The 17,863-nt window shown below is 52.8% G+C and overlaps 1 protein-coding gene across 2 annotated transcripts in view; it reads left to right on the forward strand.

Moving 5' to 3' along the window:
• The window catches only part of MFSD2B (major facilitator superfamily domain containing 2B), a 15,341-nt gene extending 5,405 nt beyond the window's left edge, over positions 1-9,936 (forward strand). Inside the window, exons 3-14 of one of the 2 annotated variants that reach the window (XM_017526702.2) lie at positions 1,192-1,316; positions 1,873-1,996; positions 2,313-2,391; positions 2,478-2,608; positions 5,550-5,640; positions 5,750-5,871; positions 6,326-6,409; positions 6,714-6,794; positions 7,005-7,114; positions 7,423-7,566; positions 7,921-8,097; positions 9,260-9,936. In XM_017526702.2, the coding sequence (XP_017382191.1) occupies positions 1,192-1,316; positions 1,873-1,996; positions 2,313-2,391; positions 2,478-2,608; positions 5,550-5,640; positions 5,750-5,871; positions 6,326-6,409; positions 6,714-6,794; positions 7,005-7,114; positions 7,423-7,566; positions 7,921-8,097; positions 9,260-9,284 (1,293 nt within the window). In that variant the 3' untranslated portion in view covers positions 9,285-9,936. The remainder of the gene's footprint in view (positions 1-1,191; positions 1,317-1,872; positions 1,997-2,312; positions 2,392-2,477; positions 2,609-5,549; positions 5,641-5,749; positions 5,872-6,325; positions 6,410-6,713; positions 6,795-7,004; positions 7,115-7,422; positions 7,567-7,920; positions 8,098-9,259) is intronic. The other variant, XM_037737683.1, reaches the window with a different exon arrangement.
• Positions 9,937-17,863: the final 7,927 nt, after the last annotated feature.

Raw genomic sequence — 17,863 nt, forward strand, 5'->3', positions numbered from 1 at the left:
AAAAAAAAAAAAAAAAAAAAAAAAACCCAACAACAAATAAATGAGATATCCAGCTGGAGGTGGTGGGCTTACACCTGTAATTCCAGCACTTTGGGAAGTCAAGGCGGAAACCCCACCTCCACAAAAAAAAAAAAATTAAAAATACAAAAATTAGCTGGGTGTAGTGGCACATGCCTGTGGTCCCAGCTACTTGGGAGGCTGAGGTGGGAGAGTCACCTGAGCCCAAGAGGCAGTAGTTGCAATGAGCCAAGATGGTGCCACTGCACTCCAGCCTGGGCAACAGAGTGAGACCCTGTCTCAATTTTTACTCCTTTTTATTTGAGATAGAGTCTTGCTCTGTCGCCCAGGCTGAAGTGTAGTGGCATGATCTCGGCTCACTGCAACCTCCGCCTCCTGGGTTCAAGCAATTCTCCTGCCTCAGCCTCCTGAGTAGCTGGGACTACAGGCGCACGCCACCATGCCGAGCTAATTTTTTGTATTTTTAGTAGAGACAGGGTTTCACCATGTTGGCCAGGATGGTCTTGATCTCCTGACTTCATGATCTACCCACCTCGGCCTCCCAAAGTGCTGGGATTACAGGCGTGAGCCAATGCACCTGGCTGACCCTGTCTCAATTTTTAAAAAATAAAATGAGATATCCATGAATGTTTAAGAAGACACTCTGTTACGACCCCATTTATATAAAGTGATCAATCTCAAGCACACATGAAGGAGCCTATGAAAGGCTGATCAACAAAACGATTCTGGCAGTTGTCTTGGGATGCTGGGATTTCAGATGAGCTTTGCTTAGTATTTTCCTGCATTGTTTGAATGTTTTTCTAATGAGCGTATTATTTACATAGTCAGAAAAACCAGTGAATCCTTTCCATTGTGAAACACAATGTCCACCTCTGTCAGCCCAGAGGTACCCTCCTTGCTCTGAGCCAGCCCCAAATGAGGGCTCTGGAATCCTCTGCGTAGAGGCTGACATGAGTGGTAATGGGGGTGTGCTGGGCGGCAGAACTCAGCTCCCTCCCCTGGACTCAGAGCCCTGGGATTAGTGTCCTGGGGGAGGCTGAGGAGCCTTTGACACTGTGGCTCTGCCCCGCTGATTCTGATTCCCAGTCCTCCCTCCTGGTGGCAAGCAGGCCTGGATGGCCTCTCTGCTGCTGCTGGGCCTTGGCTCTCTATCCCCTCCTTCGTCTGTTTCAGATCCCTGCCGCCCAGGTGTCACTTGTTCTGTTTGGGGGGAAAGTGTCTGGGGCAGCTGCTGACCCTGTGGCTGGGTTCTTCATCAACAGAAGCAGGAGGACGGGGTCTGGACGGCTCATGCCTTGGTGAGCAACCCCTCAGTCCTTAGGATCCAGGCGCCAGATCCTGGCCCTGAGGTCACTGTCACAGCCCTGTTTCCTAGTGGAAACCCTCTGGGTGGTTAGAAGACAAGACTGGATGATGTCGCAGTGCACTGGGGACTGGCTGTGAGTGATAAGGAGTTCAGTGACATTCTTGGGGACTCCCCCTCTCCAGATGGCACAGGGCTGGATGAAGCCTCCGAGACTCCCAGGTCTGGCCTGGGCTCTGAGTGTGGGCAGGCTGGGCTGGAGGCCACATGAGGCCTCACAGAGGAAGTGCAACTCAGTGTCCCAGTGTCCACACAGGGAGTGGCACCACTGGCACCTACTGTGCAGCCGGAGTTCCCACAAGGAATGGCTGCCCACTCCCAATGCCTCCATGAGCCATCAACCACTTCTCCCCTGCCTGTGGTTCCCACCCAGGGAGCCCCAGCCTAGGGATTCCCAAGGGGCAGAGAAGGGATGAGGTTGCTCCAGGCTGGGTCCTTTGTGTCCCCCTGTCCTGGTCTGGGGACCGCTCCATCTCAGCTTGCTTCCACAGGGTGCTGGGCTGCACCCCCTTCATCGCCCTGGCCTACTTCTTCCTGTGGTTCCTGCCCCCCTTCACCAGCCTGCGAGGCCTCTGGTACATGACCTGCTACTGCCTGTTCCAGGCCCTGGCCACGGTAAGCAGGGCCCCTTCCTGGGCGTGTGCTCTGGCGAAGCCCATGGTTGGCAGTGGCCACTCTGAAGTGTGCTGTGGGGTGGATCCACTGCCCTACCCACCCGCCTGTGCCTGGACCATGCTATTGGCTCTCGCTGGCCCTGTGTGGGGCTGGCTGCCGCCTCCTGCCCTTAAGCCCCTAGCTCCGACTTCAGGTGGTCAGCTGGGATATGTCAGGCTAGCCCATGGGTACCAGGATGTGACACCCAGGAGAGGGGAGGTTGTCCACTGTAACCAGGCAAAGCTGGGTATGGTTCCAAGCTCTGCTGGTGCCCTAGTTCTTCCAGGTACCCTACACGGCGCTCACCATGCTGCTAACCCCCTGCCCAAGGGAGCGGGACTCAGCCACTGCCTACCGTGAGTGCAGCCCTGGGTTCTTGGGAGGGCACTGCATCTGGGACCCCACAACCTCTCAGTCACCTTAATCGGCGCTCTGTCTCTAGGGATGACCGTGGAGATGGCGGGAACACTGATGGGGGCCACTGTCCACGGGCTTATTGTGTCTGGTGCCCACAGACCCCACAGGTGCGAGGCCGCTGCGACCCCGGGGCCGGTCACCGTCTCCCCCAATGCGGTAAGTGCACTGGGTGGCCAGGCCCCCCAACCTGGTGTCCCCTCTGCAGGTCACCTCCTTCCTCTAGGGTTGGTTCTCCTGTCCACACCTCTTTGCTGTCTTTAAGGGGGCTCACTGTGTTCCCTCATTCCTTCCCTGCTCTTCCAGCTGAGCAGACGGCCCCTGCATCTAACATCCTCTGCTAAACCTGCCTCTTCCTGGGTTCCTTCTAGACATAAAATAGAACAATAGACACTGGGCTGGCCACCTGGAGCAGAGGAGCCCGGACCCAGAGGAGGGGCGAGGGTGGGGAAAGCCCCAGGCCAGGCTGGGGGAGGGGCAGCAGAGGGGTCTGGTGTCCTCGCACAGCCCTGGGTAAAGCCACTCCTATGACCTGTGTCCCCTCCCCAGCCCTGACCAGGTGAGCTCCCAACCCCCAGCGTGAAATGGTGAAATGAGAGGGAAGCCCCCTTCCTTCCCTTTCACAGCAGGTCCCTTCAGCATTGAGCAGATGCACCTCTATTTTATCCACCACTTTGACCTTCTCTTTTTCTATTTCTCCCTCTTTCCTTAAGTAAATGACATTATTATCCCCAGCACTGTCCTCTTTCTCCCGTCCTCTCTCAACCCTCCAACCTATGACCAAATCATGCCCAGTTTTTAGACCAAAGTCTTCTGGGATACATCCAACCTCCCTGCACCCCACTGCCATGCCCTAGCCTGTGCCACCACCTCCCTCCCCACCCCACAACTGCTGCCTCCATCTCCTGTGCGGCATCCCTCCCTCCAGCCACCTCCCCTGCGTGGTCAGGTGCCCTTTGGAAGGAGTTTGAGCATGGGTGGCCCTCACCTTCAGGATGGGGCGCAGGCCGCTCTCCACAGCCTTCATGTAGACCTGCCCTGTGTGTGCCCTGTGCCCTGCTGTGTTGGCTGTGTGTGTGTGTGTGTTTTCAGACAGAATCTGGCTCTGTCGCCCAGGCTGGAGTACAGTGGCACACCCGGCCTGTGCTTGTTTTTAACATTTCAGATTTACACAAAGGCAGAAAGCCACAGATCTTAGTGTGGTCCCTGGACCAGCAGCATCAGCAACACCTGGGGCCTTGTTAGAACAGCAGATCTCAGGCCTGACCTCAGTCCTCTGCTTCACCACTTCTAGGGACCAGCCTAGCATCTCTATGTTAACAAGCCCTCTGGGGGATTCCGCCTCCACCAATGTCTCAGCATCAATAGTGAGAATACCAGTAATATCTGTGGCCCACCACCCATTTAAGAAAACATTACAGCCAGGTGCGGTGGCTCACGACTGCAATCCTGCATTTTGGGAGGTCAAGGCAGGCAGATCATTTGAGGTCAGAAGTTCGAGACCAGCTTGGCCAACATGGTGAAACCCCATCTCTACTAAAAATACAAAAATTAGCTGGGCATGGTGGTAGGCACCTGTAATCCCAGCTACTGGGGAGGCTGAGGCAGGAGAATCACTTGAACCCAGGAGGCCAAGGTTGCAGTGAACTGGGATCACGCCATCACACTCCAGCCTACTCAACACAGTGAGACTCAGTCAGCTACTCAGCTTGCCTATGTACTCTGCAAAATGAAAATGCAGGGCCTCGGGAAGCCAATCTCCCCTTTCCCAGTGGGCCTACTGCCTCAGCCAGAGGATTGCAGCCTCCAGTGCTGGCACCCTGTAGGTGTCCGCTAAACACCTGGATTGGGATAGGTGAGAGGCCCCCACTCCCCAAATCTACATGTTGCTGCCGGCCAAGGACCAGAAGGCTGCATCTTAGACTGACTCTCCCTGTACTCACACCTGGGCCTCCACTCGGGCCTCCCATACCACTCTCCAATGCCACATGCTTGGTGGCAATGGCCTAGGTTGGGGAAGGGAAGGTATCAAAGAGTGGGAAGCAGGAGGCTAAGAACCCATTCCCGGGCGCAGAGCCTCATGTGAGCAAAGACTGGAAGCTCTTGGTGGCTCACAACCCACTGTCCCCTCAAATTTCACTTACAAAATTCAAATCCATGATAAAATTATTAAGAATCTCAAGACGGCAACAGCAGAGCACTGAACCCCAGAGGCAGTGCCCTTCAGAGCAAGAGGCCCAGGGCAGCTGCACAGGGTGAGTGCCCTGCCCCGCCCTGTGCCCTCTCTCTGCTCCCTCCCCAGAGGCAGCCTCTGTCCTGAACTGGCTGTGACTCTCCTGCATATCTTTTTGTGTGTGGGGGGGGAAGGGAACGGAGTCTCCCTCTGTCACCCAGGCTGGAGTGCAGTGGCACAATTTCAGCTCACTGCAACTTCTGCCTCCCGGTTTCAAGCAATTCTCCTGTCTCAGCCTCCCGAGTAGCTGGGATTACAGGTGGCTGCCACCATGCCTGGCTAAATTTTTGTATTTTTAGTAGAGATGGGGTTTCACTATGTTGGCCAGGCAGGTCTCAAACTCCTAAACTCAGGTGATCCACCTGCCTCGGCCTCCCAAACTGCTGGGATGGCAGGCGTGAGCCACCGCGCCTGGTCCTGCTTCCTACGTTAATGTGATTCAGCATGCATCTCACTGTGTTGTAACTGTCTGCTCCTGGATCTGTCTTCCTCCCCACGCTCTGAGCCCTGTGGATGGACAGGGGTCACTTACTCATCCTTGGAGCCTCAGGGGCTAGCATGCAGAAGGCAGCAGCAATCGATGTTTGCTTCATAGAATGCAGGAGGGAGCACTCTGGCCCCTGGGGTGTCAGAGCCCTCTCTCCACGAAGGAAACACAGGTTCAGCAGAGGGGGTGCGTGGAAGGACCAGCCCAGGCCCAGAGAGCAGGCTGTCTGTGGGGTGATTGGGAGGTGGGGGCCCAGCGTCCTGGGCTTGGGCTGTGCCTCGCTCTGCTCCTGTTGGGAGGCAGTCCTGCCCTGCCCCTCGGGTGTCACCACCTCCCCGGGTTGAAGACATCACCTACCCTAGTCCTGTCCCCTCCCACAGGCCCATCTCTACTGTATTGCAGCTGCTGTGGTTGCAGCAACTTACCCCGTGTGCAGCAGTTTACTGTGCCTAGGGGTGAAGGAGCGGCCAGGTATGGGGATGGGGAGGAGGGAAGCAGAAGCTGGGGGCGGGGCTCTACTCGGGGGCAGGTTTTGGTTTTGGACTCTGTGAAGCCAAGGTGCCACCCTCCTGCATTGCAGACCCCTCTGCTCCAGCCTCAGGCCCAGGCTTGAGCTTCCTGGCTGGGCTGGGTCTCACTACCCGACATCCCCCCTACCTGAAGCTGGTGTTCTCCTTCCTGTTCATCTCTGCTGCTGTTCAGGTACCTCTGGCCAGTGGCCCCCACCCCGCTGGCTTGGCACTGGCCACGCTGACCTTGCATAGGTTCAGAGTGCAGTCTCAGCTTGAGCTTTATAGGGAGAAACAAGCAGCTGGTACATGGCTTAGAGGGGCTGGTGCTGGGAGGGAAATCCCAGGAGGGTTTGTGAGATTGGAGGGCCAGGGCCTAGGCACTAGGAGCTGACAGTGTCTGGTCAGTTTCCTCTCACGTTACCTGAGGCATAGTCAAGTCCACCTGATCATAGCTGTGCAGGTGATGAGGGTGGCCTAGGGGTGGTGCTGATATCTGTGTTGGGGATAGGAGCCCTTTGTGGGGGAAGGGACTGCGTGATGGCGGCAGCAAGCCAAGGTCCTAGCAGAGAGGCCAGACTCAAGACCCGGTCCTCGCCCTTGACTTCTGAGCTCCTGCCATGCCCACTTCCTGTTCATCTCCTCAGGTGGAGCAGAGCTACCTGGTCCTGTTCTGTACGCATGCCTCCCAGCTACACGACCACGTCCAGGGCCTGGTGCTAACTGTCCTGGTGAGGGGACCTGGGGTGGTGGAGGCTAGGTCACTTGGGGGCCTGAGCTGCAGACATGTGTGGTCCTCGATGTGATACCTGTGGCCACAGTTCTGGTCATCAACATTTTGGACTTTGCTTTGGTCTTGGTCACCTGCATTCCAGCAGAGGGTAGAAGTGGGACCAGGATTATAACATTCATAGCCACTGGTTTGAACCAGGGGCAAGGCCGAGGTCAGGGGTCCCACCTAAAAGCCAAGGCCTCAAGGTCCGGGTGAGGGCACTGGCAGCACAGCCCTGGCGTGACAATGCTGTCTGCTCACAGGTCTCAGCCGTGCTGAGCACCCCGCTGTGGGAGTGGGTTCTCCAGCACTTTGGGAAGACGACGTCAGCCTTCGGGATCTTTGTGAGTGGGGCAGGAATCAAGGATTAGGTAGGGGTGGTGTGAGGAGAGAGGCAGGGAGGTGACCGTGGCGCCTGAGCCTCCTGGTTTCAGCAGGAGTGGATTTGTGTTCCCTCGCGTCTTCAGGGCCTAGCACCAGGCGAGGCATGGGGGTCATCAGTCTAGAGCCGTGTGAGAAAGAACAGGTGGGACAGCTGGTGTGTGTCTCCCCAGGTGATGGTGCCCTTTGCGATCTTGCTGGCTGCTGTGCCTGCAGCACCTGTGGCTTATGTCGTGGCCTTTGTATCTGGCGTGAGCATTGCTGTGTCCTTGCTGCTACCCTGGTAGGCTGGGTGTGGGGGCCTCACGTGTGTCCATAGAAGGTGTCTTCTCCTTCACGTCAGCCTGCTGTCCCAGGCCCCCTGCGCCCAGCTGGGCAGGAGATGGAGCCCTCCTGAGAGGGCAGCAGGCAGTAGGAATGGTGGGGGTTCAGCGGGAGTACAAGCACACAGGCCATCTGCTCCTCCGGCAGCAAGTCTGGTGCTGGGCACAGGAACTCAGGGATGAATCCGCCTTGGCCTCTGCCCCAGAGAACTCACAGGCTGCTGGTGGCCAAGGGGCTAAGAGGGCTGACTCCATGCCCCCACCGCAGGTCCATGCTGCCAGACATGGTGGATGACTTTCAGCTGCAGCACCGCTATGGGCCAGGCCTGGAGACCATCTTCTACTCCTCCTATGTCTTCTTTACCAAGCTGTCCGGCGCGTGTGCCCTGGGCATCTCCACCCTCAGTCTGCAGTGAGTCCCAGGGTTAGGATATAGCAGAGGCAGCAAGGACCACTGGGCGGAAAGAGGGCAAAGCCCCCATCCTACCGAGCTCGGGGCACCCATGTGTCTGAGGCCTGAGCTCTGCTCTTTGGAGACTATGGGGAACTACTTCCCCAGGTTTCTCTGTGCACAGGACTGCGAGGGCCAGCTCTCCACATTCTCAGTTCCCTCCAGACTCTCCCAGGTCAGCCCGTCTCCTCCACTCCTCTCCTGATCTGGCCAGGAAATGCAGTCCAAGTTTCAGGAGGGGGTGTCTGGGGCCCGTCCACCCAGGGTGCCAGGCTCGGCAAGGCCCTGCCCTAATGGCTGGGTGATTTTCTACAGGTTCTCGGGGTACAAGGCAGGGGCCTGCAAGCAGGCAGAGGAGGTGGTGGTCACCCTCAAGGTCCTCATCGGCGCCGTGCCCACCTGCATGATCCTCGCTGGGCTCTGCATCCTCATGGTTGGCTCCACTTCAAAGACACCCAGCCAGGATGCCTCCCGCCGGCTGAGCCTTCGAAGGTGGGCCCCACACGCCCCCTGCACCCGGGGAAGCACAGTGTGCGCCGCTGGGGGAGTGACTAACACCAGCCTGCAGACGCCCCTGCTGTGTCACACAGCCCGACGGTCCTGTCTCCGGGACACTCTCTCCTTAGCTCAGGGTCACCCTTTTCTCCTGGATTTTCTTCTTCTACCCTGGCCCCCCCTTCTCAGACTTCTTCCTTTGATCACATAGTGGACTGTGCTATGTGAGGGCTCCCTCCTTGACCTCATATTGGTTTTGCTGTCCAAAGCCTCCTAGGTATGTTATCTGCTAGTCTGACCCAACTCAGGCACCCCTTATGCCTGGGGACTCCCAGAGCTGCCCTCCACCCTTCACCCTGGGCTTCCCCCAAGTTCCAATGCTGCATGTCGCCGGTGTGTGGACGTTTCCACCTAGTAGCCCACAAGCATGGGACTCAGTCTCGACGAGCCCTGAACAGAACTCATCTTGTCCCCCAGCTGGCTCCTCCTTCTGTGTCCCTGTCTTGGGGAATGGCACCATTGTTCCCCCTCGGGTGGAAGCCTAGGAGTCTTTTGCCCTCCCTCCCATGGGCAGTGCTGAGCGGCTCTCTAACCTGGTCCTTCCCTACCAGAGTACCAACCCCACTGATGGGGAGGATCTACTCATTGCCTGACCTTCCGAGGAGGCTATGGGGACCTTGAAGTCTGGAGCTGTGTTTTATTCCTTTTGTACCCCAAGAGCCCAGAACAGAGCCTGAGGCCAAGCAGGCACTCAGGAATTGCTGCTGCAGCCTCACCATGTCTGGCCCAGCAGATATTCCTGATCATGCAGTGTTCCCACACGGAAGGTCTGCGAGCAGGCACACATCATGCAGGTCCACACAGGACAGGCAGTGTGGGTGGCCTTGTCATCAGCAGCTCCCTGCTCAGGGTGACGGCCTCGGGTTCTGCAGCAGAGAGATACCGAGGGCACGCTTCCCAGTCAGGGAAGGCCAGGCGCTGGGGAACTGCTCGATGGCACTTGGAGAAACAGGGTTGTAGCTTATTTACAGGACCTGGGAGGGGAGGAGCTGAAGAGGAGTTGCTGGGAAGACAAGGAGCAGCCACCAAACCTCCTGCGGGGTTCTGCGGCAGGACAGAGGCCCCAAAGCACTTCCATCCTTCTCCTTGGCTTCCCCAGGAGGACCAGCTACAGCCTGGCCTAAAGCTTGGGAGGGCCACTGTGAGTGGGTACAGGAGCCAGCATCCTCGGGGCCTGACGTCGCCCTCAGCCCTTCAGCACCCCCGCCTGGCAGTTTAGCACGCGGCCTTTTTCCCTGGGATGTGGAGTCTTCGACGATGTGTTCTGAAAGGACCGGCCTGTGCTCCAGGGCCCCCACTTGGCATTTCTTGTCTGTTGCCATCAGACTATCTCAGATAGGCCTGTGCCCCTGACTAGCCCCGCAGCACCTGTCTCTGGAAAAAGGAAGCCCCTGCCCAACCTGGCTTGTGGACGCTGTGGGAGCCCCAGGCCCAACAACCTGCATGGATGGCAAAGCTCTCCAACAGGACACACACAGGACCCTTGATTGTCCCAAGGCTCCAGTAGACATCTGCTGAGGACACAGAGAGGTGAGAGACACCATGTGAACGGGCAGAGTGGGGACATGCCGGAGATGCAGGATTATGGAGACACAGACAGACCCAGGGAGGCCAGCGGGCCCCAGGGAGACCGAGACAGCAGTGGGGATGGCAACTGAGCAGGGCCGGGCGCTGAGGTGCTCCTCAAGCCTCTTCGCGTTCCCATCCATTAATGCGACTCTTTGTATCAGGGTCAGAAATGGCTATCGAGCCAGCAAAGATCCATCATTTTTACAAATAAAAGCTATTTGTGTAGAAAGATTGTTCTGAAATTTTATCTTTAAGAGCACAGGAACTACAGTTTTTTAGAGGCCACATCTTTGGGGAAGAAAGATCCACTGAGTTTTATTTTTTTCAAAAACAAATTCAAGGGTTGATCTGCTATTGAGTCTGTGCAATGTGACCGTGGACTTCCCTCTCCTATCTGGAATCCCCAGAGAAAGGGAAAGGGGAGAAAGCCTGATGCCCTTGAACCTGGCTGCTCCCCCAGCCACACACCCCTGACTTGCATGTCCGTAGACCAGCGACACCATGTGGGAGGGGCAGGTTCCTCCTTCCCTTTAGAGGAGACGCAAAGTTGAGGCTCTAGAGTGGTTCGGAAGAGCAGGCCGCCGAGGTGGCTCATGGGGGCTGGGGGAAGGGCTGGGGAACTTGTGGGGGCCCTGATACTCCAACAACTCCTGCCTGGAGAAGTCTGGCACCTAAACAGGGGACCTGGAGGTGCAGACTTGCCCCTACATTTCTCCCCAGCCCCAAGCCTTTCCTCCTTCATGGGGTCAGCTCTCCTGAGCCCATGGCCCACTGCTAGGCCCCCCTCCACTCTTGAGATCTTCAGCTGTCTCTTGGGAGCAATCCCCCTGAGGCCCGGAACTCAGGTTTGTCCTTAGATATGACACAGTCCTCAGAGCTGAAAGCATCTCACTGCCTCCACAAACACTGTGGCAGGAGAAGGAACCTGACCTCGCCCGAAGCATGTGGGGTCTGACCTGGTCTTTCCGATGCCTCAACTCTCTGGCCCTTGTGACACTGGCGTGAGTGTCTGGTTCCTGAAGTCACAAGGCACCAGAGAAAGAGCTGGGCTCAGTTTCTCTGCATTGCCCCTCCTGACAGGAAGCTCTGCCTCCCCCTACTATGCCTGGATATAGACACACACACGCACACACACGCAAGCACACATGCTCGCTACTGAAAACAGGAGAGAACAGTTTCATAATACTGGGATATCATGGGTCATGTGGAGACAGCACCCAGTAAGACAGAAGGCAATGTAGTTTCCACCACGTGATCGTTTTATGTCATGCTTGTATTTTTGGTAGAGTTGGGATTTCACCATGTTGGCCAGGCTGATCTTGACCTTAGGTGATCCGACCTTAGGTGATCCGCCTTCCTCGGCCTCCCAAAATGCTGGGATTACAGGCATGAGCCACTGTGCCTGGCCTATTTACTGCTATAGATCCTCAGTGCCCAGAAGTTAGTGTTCAATATGAATATCTGCTGAATGAATGAGCAAATGTTCCTATTCCCTTCATCCTAAAACAAACACCACCACCTTTTACTTGCTCCGGTTGCTTTCTCCTCTCCAAATAATCTGCTCTACTGTTCTCTTCTCACCCTTCCCATTCTTGTCTCCTTTTCCTCACCTGCTAGTCCTTCCTTAACCAGTTAAACCTGGCCTTGGCCTCCGACACTGAGGAGACAGTGCAGCCTAAGAGGGTGAGCCCTAGCATCAAAGGACAGCAGATGAGAATCTGTATGTTGCTTCCCTCTTTGACCATGCATGATTGGTTGACTTACTCAACAAATCTGAGCCTCCATTTCTTTTTTTTTTTTTTTTTTGAGACAGAGTCTTGCACTGTCTCTTAGGTTGGCGTGCAGTGGCGCAATCTTGGCTCACTGCAACCTCCGCCTCCCAGGTTCAAGTGATTCTCCTACCTCAGTCTCCAGAGTAGCTGGGATTACAGGCACACAGCACCACACCTGGCTAGTTTTTTGTACTTGTAGTAGAGACAGGGTTTCACCATGTTGTCCAGGCTGGTCTTGAACATCTGACCTCAAGTGATCTGCCCATCTTGGCCTCCCAAAGTGCTGGGATTACAGACTCACTGTGCCCAGCCATTTTCTTCTTTTGAACAAATGTGTACACTATTACATAAACCTCAGGATGGCTATGAGATAAGACTTGACCAAGTACCAGACCAAGGAGATCCTCAGTCAACAGTCAATTAATGCTGACCACTCCTTTTCAAAACTCTATCTTGGGCCAGGTGCAGTGGCTCACGCCTGTAATCCAAGCACTTTGGGAGGCCAAGGTGGGCGGATCATATGAGGTCAGAAGTTTGAGACCAGTTTGGCCAATATGGTAAAACCCTATATCTCTACCAAAAATACAAAAATTAGTTGGGCATAGTGGTGGGCGCCTGTCATCCCCACTATTCGGGAGGCTGAGGCAGAGAATCACTTGAACCAGGAAAGCAGAGGTTATAGTGAGCTGGGATTGTACCACTGCACTCCAGCAATGGAGCCAGACCCTGTCTCAAAAAAAAAAAAAAAGAAAGAAAGAAAACTCTGTCTTCCCTTGCACTGCATGACAGGGGAAGAAAACTCTGTCTTCCCTGGACTCCTGGTTCTTCTGTGCCATCTCTGACCATTCATTTTGTCTTTTCCTTTGCCTCTTTCTCCTTTGATGCTTCTTAGCCATCATGGGCTTCCCAGGGCAACGTGATCCCACCCACTATCACCACCTATCCACTACTGTAGACGCTTATTAACCCAGAGCTCTCTGCAGAGCTCCAGAGCCCCAGATCCAACTACCTAGCTGAGTGTTCTTCAGGCAGTTAAAACATCATACATCCAAAATGGAACTCATCACCTCTCCACACTTGTTCTGCCTCCTGCATTTTCAATAAATTACTCCAGTGTTAATGAGCAAAACAGCTTGCTGCCCAATGCACACACAAGCCATTACTATGGCATCAGATTTTTGAGAGCAGAAAAACCTTACTACAAATCAACTGAAAAGCAGGGTGCAGTGGCTTATACCTGTAATCCCAACACTTTGGGAGGCTAAGGCGGGCAGATCATGAGGTCAGGAGTTCGAGACAGCCTGACCAACATGGTGAAACATCATCTCTACTAAAATACAAAAATTAGCTAGGCATAGTGGCGCATGCCTGTAATCTCAGCTACTCAGGAGGCTGAAGCAGGAGAAGCACTTGAACCTGGGAGGCGGAGGTTGCAGTGAGCTGAGATCATGCCACTGCATTCTGGCCTGAGTGACAGGGTGAGACGCCGTCTCAAATAAAAAACAAACAGAAATCAACCAACAAGGAGACGGAAGTCCGGTTCAAATCTGTTCTTCCTGTGCTGGTCTTAAGGTGGTCTTTTTATGATATAAGGTTTAGAGGGTGGGTTCTGGAATTAGCAGGTGATTGGTAGAAGGAAAGGGGAGCTCTGGAACATCTCCGGGCATGCACACTTGTCTCTTCATGGGTTGCATGTGCAAATTTCAGGGGAAGTTAGTATGAAACATGGTGGAAATTCGGGCTGTGACATCAGTAAGCGTGTTCTGTGCAAACTCTAATCAGCCATCTGATTTCAGCCAGTTTTGTTATCTTACAAGTGGAGAAAGTTTCAGCAAGCTGTTTCCTTTCTTTTTTGAGACAGGGTTTCACTCTGTCACCCAGGCTGGAATGCAGTGGCATGACCTGTTCACTGTAACCTCTGCCTCCCAGTTTCAAGCAATTCTCTTACCTCCGCTGCCCAAGTAGCTGGGATTACAGGTGTGTGCCACCATGCCCAGCTAATATATATATATTTTTTTGAGACGGCATTTCACTCTGTTGCCCAGGCTGGAGTCCAGTGGCGTGATCTCGGCTCACAGCAACCTCTGCCTCCCGAGTTCAGGCGATTCTCCTACCTCAGCCTCCTGAGTAGCTAGGATTGCAGGAGCATGCCACCACACCCAACTAATTTTTGTATTTTTAGTAGAGACGGGGTTTCACCATGTTGGTCAGGCTGGTCTCGAACTCCTGTCCTCATGATCCGCCCACCTTGGCCTCCCAAAGTGCTGGGATTACAAGTGTGAGCCACTGCGCCCGGCCCCCCAGCTGTTTGTGCTTTTAGTAGAGATGGGGTTTCACACAATGTTAGCCAGGCTGGTCTCAAACTCCTGACTTCAAGTGATCTGCCCACCTTGGCCTCCCAAAATGCTGGGATTACATGTGTGAGCCACTATGCCTCACTCTGTTTCTTTTTGTATCTGCCATCCTATACACTCAAGAATTATTTTGAAGGCTAGGCGCAGTGGCTCACGCCAGTGATCTCAGCACTTCGGGAGGCTGAGGCAGGCAGATCACCTGTGGTCAGGAGTTCAAGACCAGCCTGGCCAACATGGTGAAACCCCATCTCTATTAAAAATACAAAAATTAGCCGGGCATGGTGGTGTGCGCCTATAATCCCAGCTACTCTGGAGGCTGAGGCAGGAGAATCGCTTGAACCCAGGAGGTGGAAGTTGCAATGAGCCGACATTGCACCATTGTACTGCAGCCTGGGCAGCAGAGCGAGAGAGTTCATCTCAAAAAAAAAAAAAGAATTCCTGCTGGTCGCTATTTCTTTAATCCTCTGGGGCACAGTTTCATCAGTATCTATCCAGTTGCCCAAAACCAAAGACTTGGTAACTTCTTAGGTTCCTTTCTCCTTGATTAGCTCCAATAGACCCCACTGTCTCATCCCTGTATGTACTGAGTGTGAATTGAGCAAAGGAAGACAAGGGTAGTCGTTGGCCATAGCACCCTGAACGTGCCCAGTCTCGTCTGATCTTGGAAGCTAAGCAGGGTTGGGCCTGGTTAGTACTTGGATGGGAGGAAAACAAGGGTAATAGTTTGTGGATTATCAAATGGTGAAAGTTACTTGAAACTGGACAGAAAGTTGTAACACCACATATGGATGGATGTGGCTTATAACACATGGTGAGCTGACATAGTTGGCTGCTATGTTTGAGGTATATGCATTTCTCTAGTCTATGGGACTCAGTTCAGCTGGGTAGTTTTCTGCTACCATGTGTGTGTGTGTGTCTGTGTCTGTGTGTTCTGTAGAGACAGGATCTCTCATTTTGTTGCCCAGGCTGGTCTTACACTCCTGGCCTCAGGTGATCCTACTACCTCAGCCTCCTGAGTAGTTGGGATTACAGACACAAGTCTCCGTTCCCAGCTCTAGTGTCTTAAGGAAAAAATTGTTATGTAAGTAACAGGAAATTCACATTATGCTATACTCATTCTCTAATATCACAGCCATTTTGGAATAAGTTTGAGTTTTCAAAACAAGCATAATTAACAGAAACAAAAAAATAGTTTCTCCTTTTAGTCTCATAAATTTTTTTTTTTTTTTTTTTTTTTTGAGACGGAGTTTCGCTCTTGTTACCCAGGCTGGAGTGCAATGGCGCGATCTCGGCTCACCGCAACCTCCGCCTCCTGGGTTCAGGCAATTCTCCTGCCTCAGCCTCCTGAGTAGCTGGGATTACAGGCACACGCCACCATGCCCAGCTAATTTTTTGTATTTTTAGTAGAGACGGGGTTTCACCATGTTGAGCAGGATGATCTCGATCTCTTGACCTCGTGATCCACCCGCCTCGGCCTCCCAAAGTGCTGGGATTACAGGCTTGAGCCACCGCGCCCGGCCTAGTCTCATAAATATTAAAGGAATTAATATATGTGTGTATGTATATATAGAAATCCTAATGGGTCCCTGTGACATAAGAAACATATATGTGGTCTCTGCCCCAGGTTCCTGGCACAGAGCTTCTAAAATGTGGGTTACTTCCTAAGTGGTAGGGGTGAGGGGAACATCTTTTGTTATACATAAGTCTTTTTCAAACAGATCTGAGTTTATGCTAATGATGTGACTAGCAGAGGAGGCTGGTTGCCAGAGAAACCAACCTTGTGATCAGGTTGAAACTTTCAGCCTTATCTCCCTAAGGGGTGGGGACAGGGGCTGAAGACTGAGCTCATCACCAATGAATTAATCAATTATGCCCATGTAATGGAGCCTCCACTTCCAAATGAAGAGGTTCAGAGAGCTTCTAGGTTGGTGAACACATCCCTGTGCCAGGAGGTCTACCCGATTCCAAGGGGACAGAAACTCTTGTGTATGGGATCCTTCTGGACTTCATGCTATATACCTCTTCCATCTGGCTGTTCATTTCACAATAAGCCAATAAATGTTAAGTAAAGTGTTTCTCTGTGTTCTATGAACCATTATAGGAAATTATCAAATCTGAGGAGGGTTTCCTAGGAATCCCCTATTTGCAGCCAAGCTGGAGAGAAGTGTGCATCACCTAGAGACCCACTACTTGTAACTAGTATCGGAAGTAGGGACCAGTCCTGTTGGACTGAGCCCTTAACTGATTGGGTCTGCACTAACTCTGGGTAGTGTCAGAATTGAATGAAATTGTAGTGGGGCGGGCAGGAGATAAAAAAAAAAAAAAAGAAATTGTAGGGTACCCAGTTTATGTCCACAGAGAATTGAAAAATTGCTTGGTGTGGAAAACCTGCACATTTGATGTCAGAAGTGTTCTGTAGTTATAGAAAAAAAAATAGTTTCTCCTTTTAGTTTCATAAATCTTAAAGGAATTAAATATTTAAAAATATTTCCACAAAGAAAACACCAGACCCAAATTTTTCTAAGTTCTAGCAAACTTTCAATCAAGGATCATTCCTACCTCACACAAACTCCTCCACACAGCAGAAAAAGGAGTCACCCTCTGCTACTCATTCTATCAGTCCAGACTAAGCTTCTTACCAAAACCAACCAAGCACATTAAAAAGGAAAGAGGCCAGGTGTCATGGCTCACACCTGTACTCCCAGGACTTTGGGAGGCCAAGGTGGGAGGGTCATTTGAGCACAGGACTTCAAGAAAAGCCTGGGCAACAAAGGGAAGCCCACCTCTACAAAAAATTTTTAAAAGATTAGCTGTGTGTGGTAGCACGCATCTGTAGTCCCACCTAACTGGGAGGCTGAGGTGGGAGGACTTCTTGAGTGCAGGAGGTTGAGGCTGCAGTGAGCTGTGATAGTGCCACTCACTCCAGCCTGGGCAACGGAGCAAGCCCGTCTCAAAAATAAAAATAAAGGGCTGGGCACAGTTGCTCACGCCTGTAATCCCAGCACTTTGGGAGGCATGAGATCAGGAGTTTGAGACCAGCCTGACCAACATAGTGAAACACCGTCTCTACTAAAAATACAAAAACGAGCCAGGCGTAGTGGCATGAGCCTGTAATCCCAGTTACTCAGGAGGCTGAGGCAGGAGAATGCCTTGAACCCAGGAGGTGGAGATTGCAGTGAGCTGAGATTGTGGCATTGCACTCTAGCCTGGGCAATAGAGCAAGACTGTCTTAAAAAAAATAAAAATATAAATATAAAAGGGAAATTTATAGGTTAATCTTACCTATTAACAAGGAAAGGAAGAATCTTAAAATAATAGCAAAATGAGTCCAGCAATGTATAAAAACGAAATACACCATGAACATACTGGGTTTATTCCAAGAATGCAAAGTTTAACATTAGAAAAACCTATCAAATGAAAGGTACCACACAGAGCAATGCAAAGCATGAACCCAGGAGCGCTGCAGAGGGGCCCTCAATGATCAGCAGAGGCTGGGCTCAGTGGCTCACACCTGTAATCCCAGAACTTGGCAAGCCAAGGCGGGCAGATCACTTGAGATCAGGAGTTTGAGATCAGCCTGGCCAATATGGTGAAACCCCATCTCTACTAAAAATACAAAAATTAGCCAGGTGTGGTGGCAGGTGCCTGTAATCCCAACTACTCAGGAGGCTGAGGCAGAAGAATGGTTTGAACCTGGGAGGCGGAGGTTGCAGTGGGCCGAGATTGCGCCAATGAACTCCAGCCTGGGTGACAGAGCAACACTCTGTCTTAAAACAACAACACCCCAAACAAATAAAATTATCCAGCAGAATACTGATTAAAGACATAAATGTGGCCGGGCGCGGTGGCTCAAGCCTGTAATCCCAGCACTTTGGGAGGCCGAGGCGGGTGGATCACAAGGTCAAGAGATCAAGACCATCCTGGTCAACATGGTGAAACCCCGTCTCTACTAAAACTACAAAAAATTAGCTGGGCATGGTGGCGCGTGCCTGTAGTCCCAGCTACTCA

Source organism: Cebus imitator, unplaced genomic scaffold, assembly GCF_001604975.1.
Source record: "Cebus imitator isolate Cc_AM_T3 unplaced genomic scaffold, Cebus_imitator-1.0 Scaffold1, whole genome shotgun sequence".
Taxonomy (NCBI): domain Eukaryota; kingdom Metazoa; phylum Chordata; class Mammalia; order Primates; family Cebidae; genus Cebus; species Cebus imitator.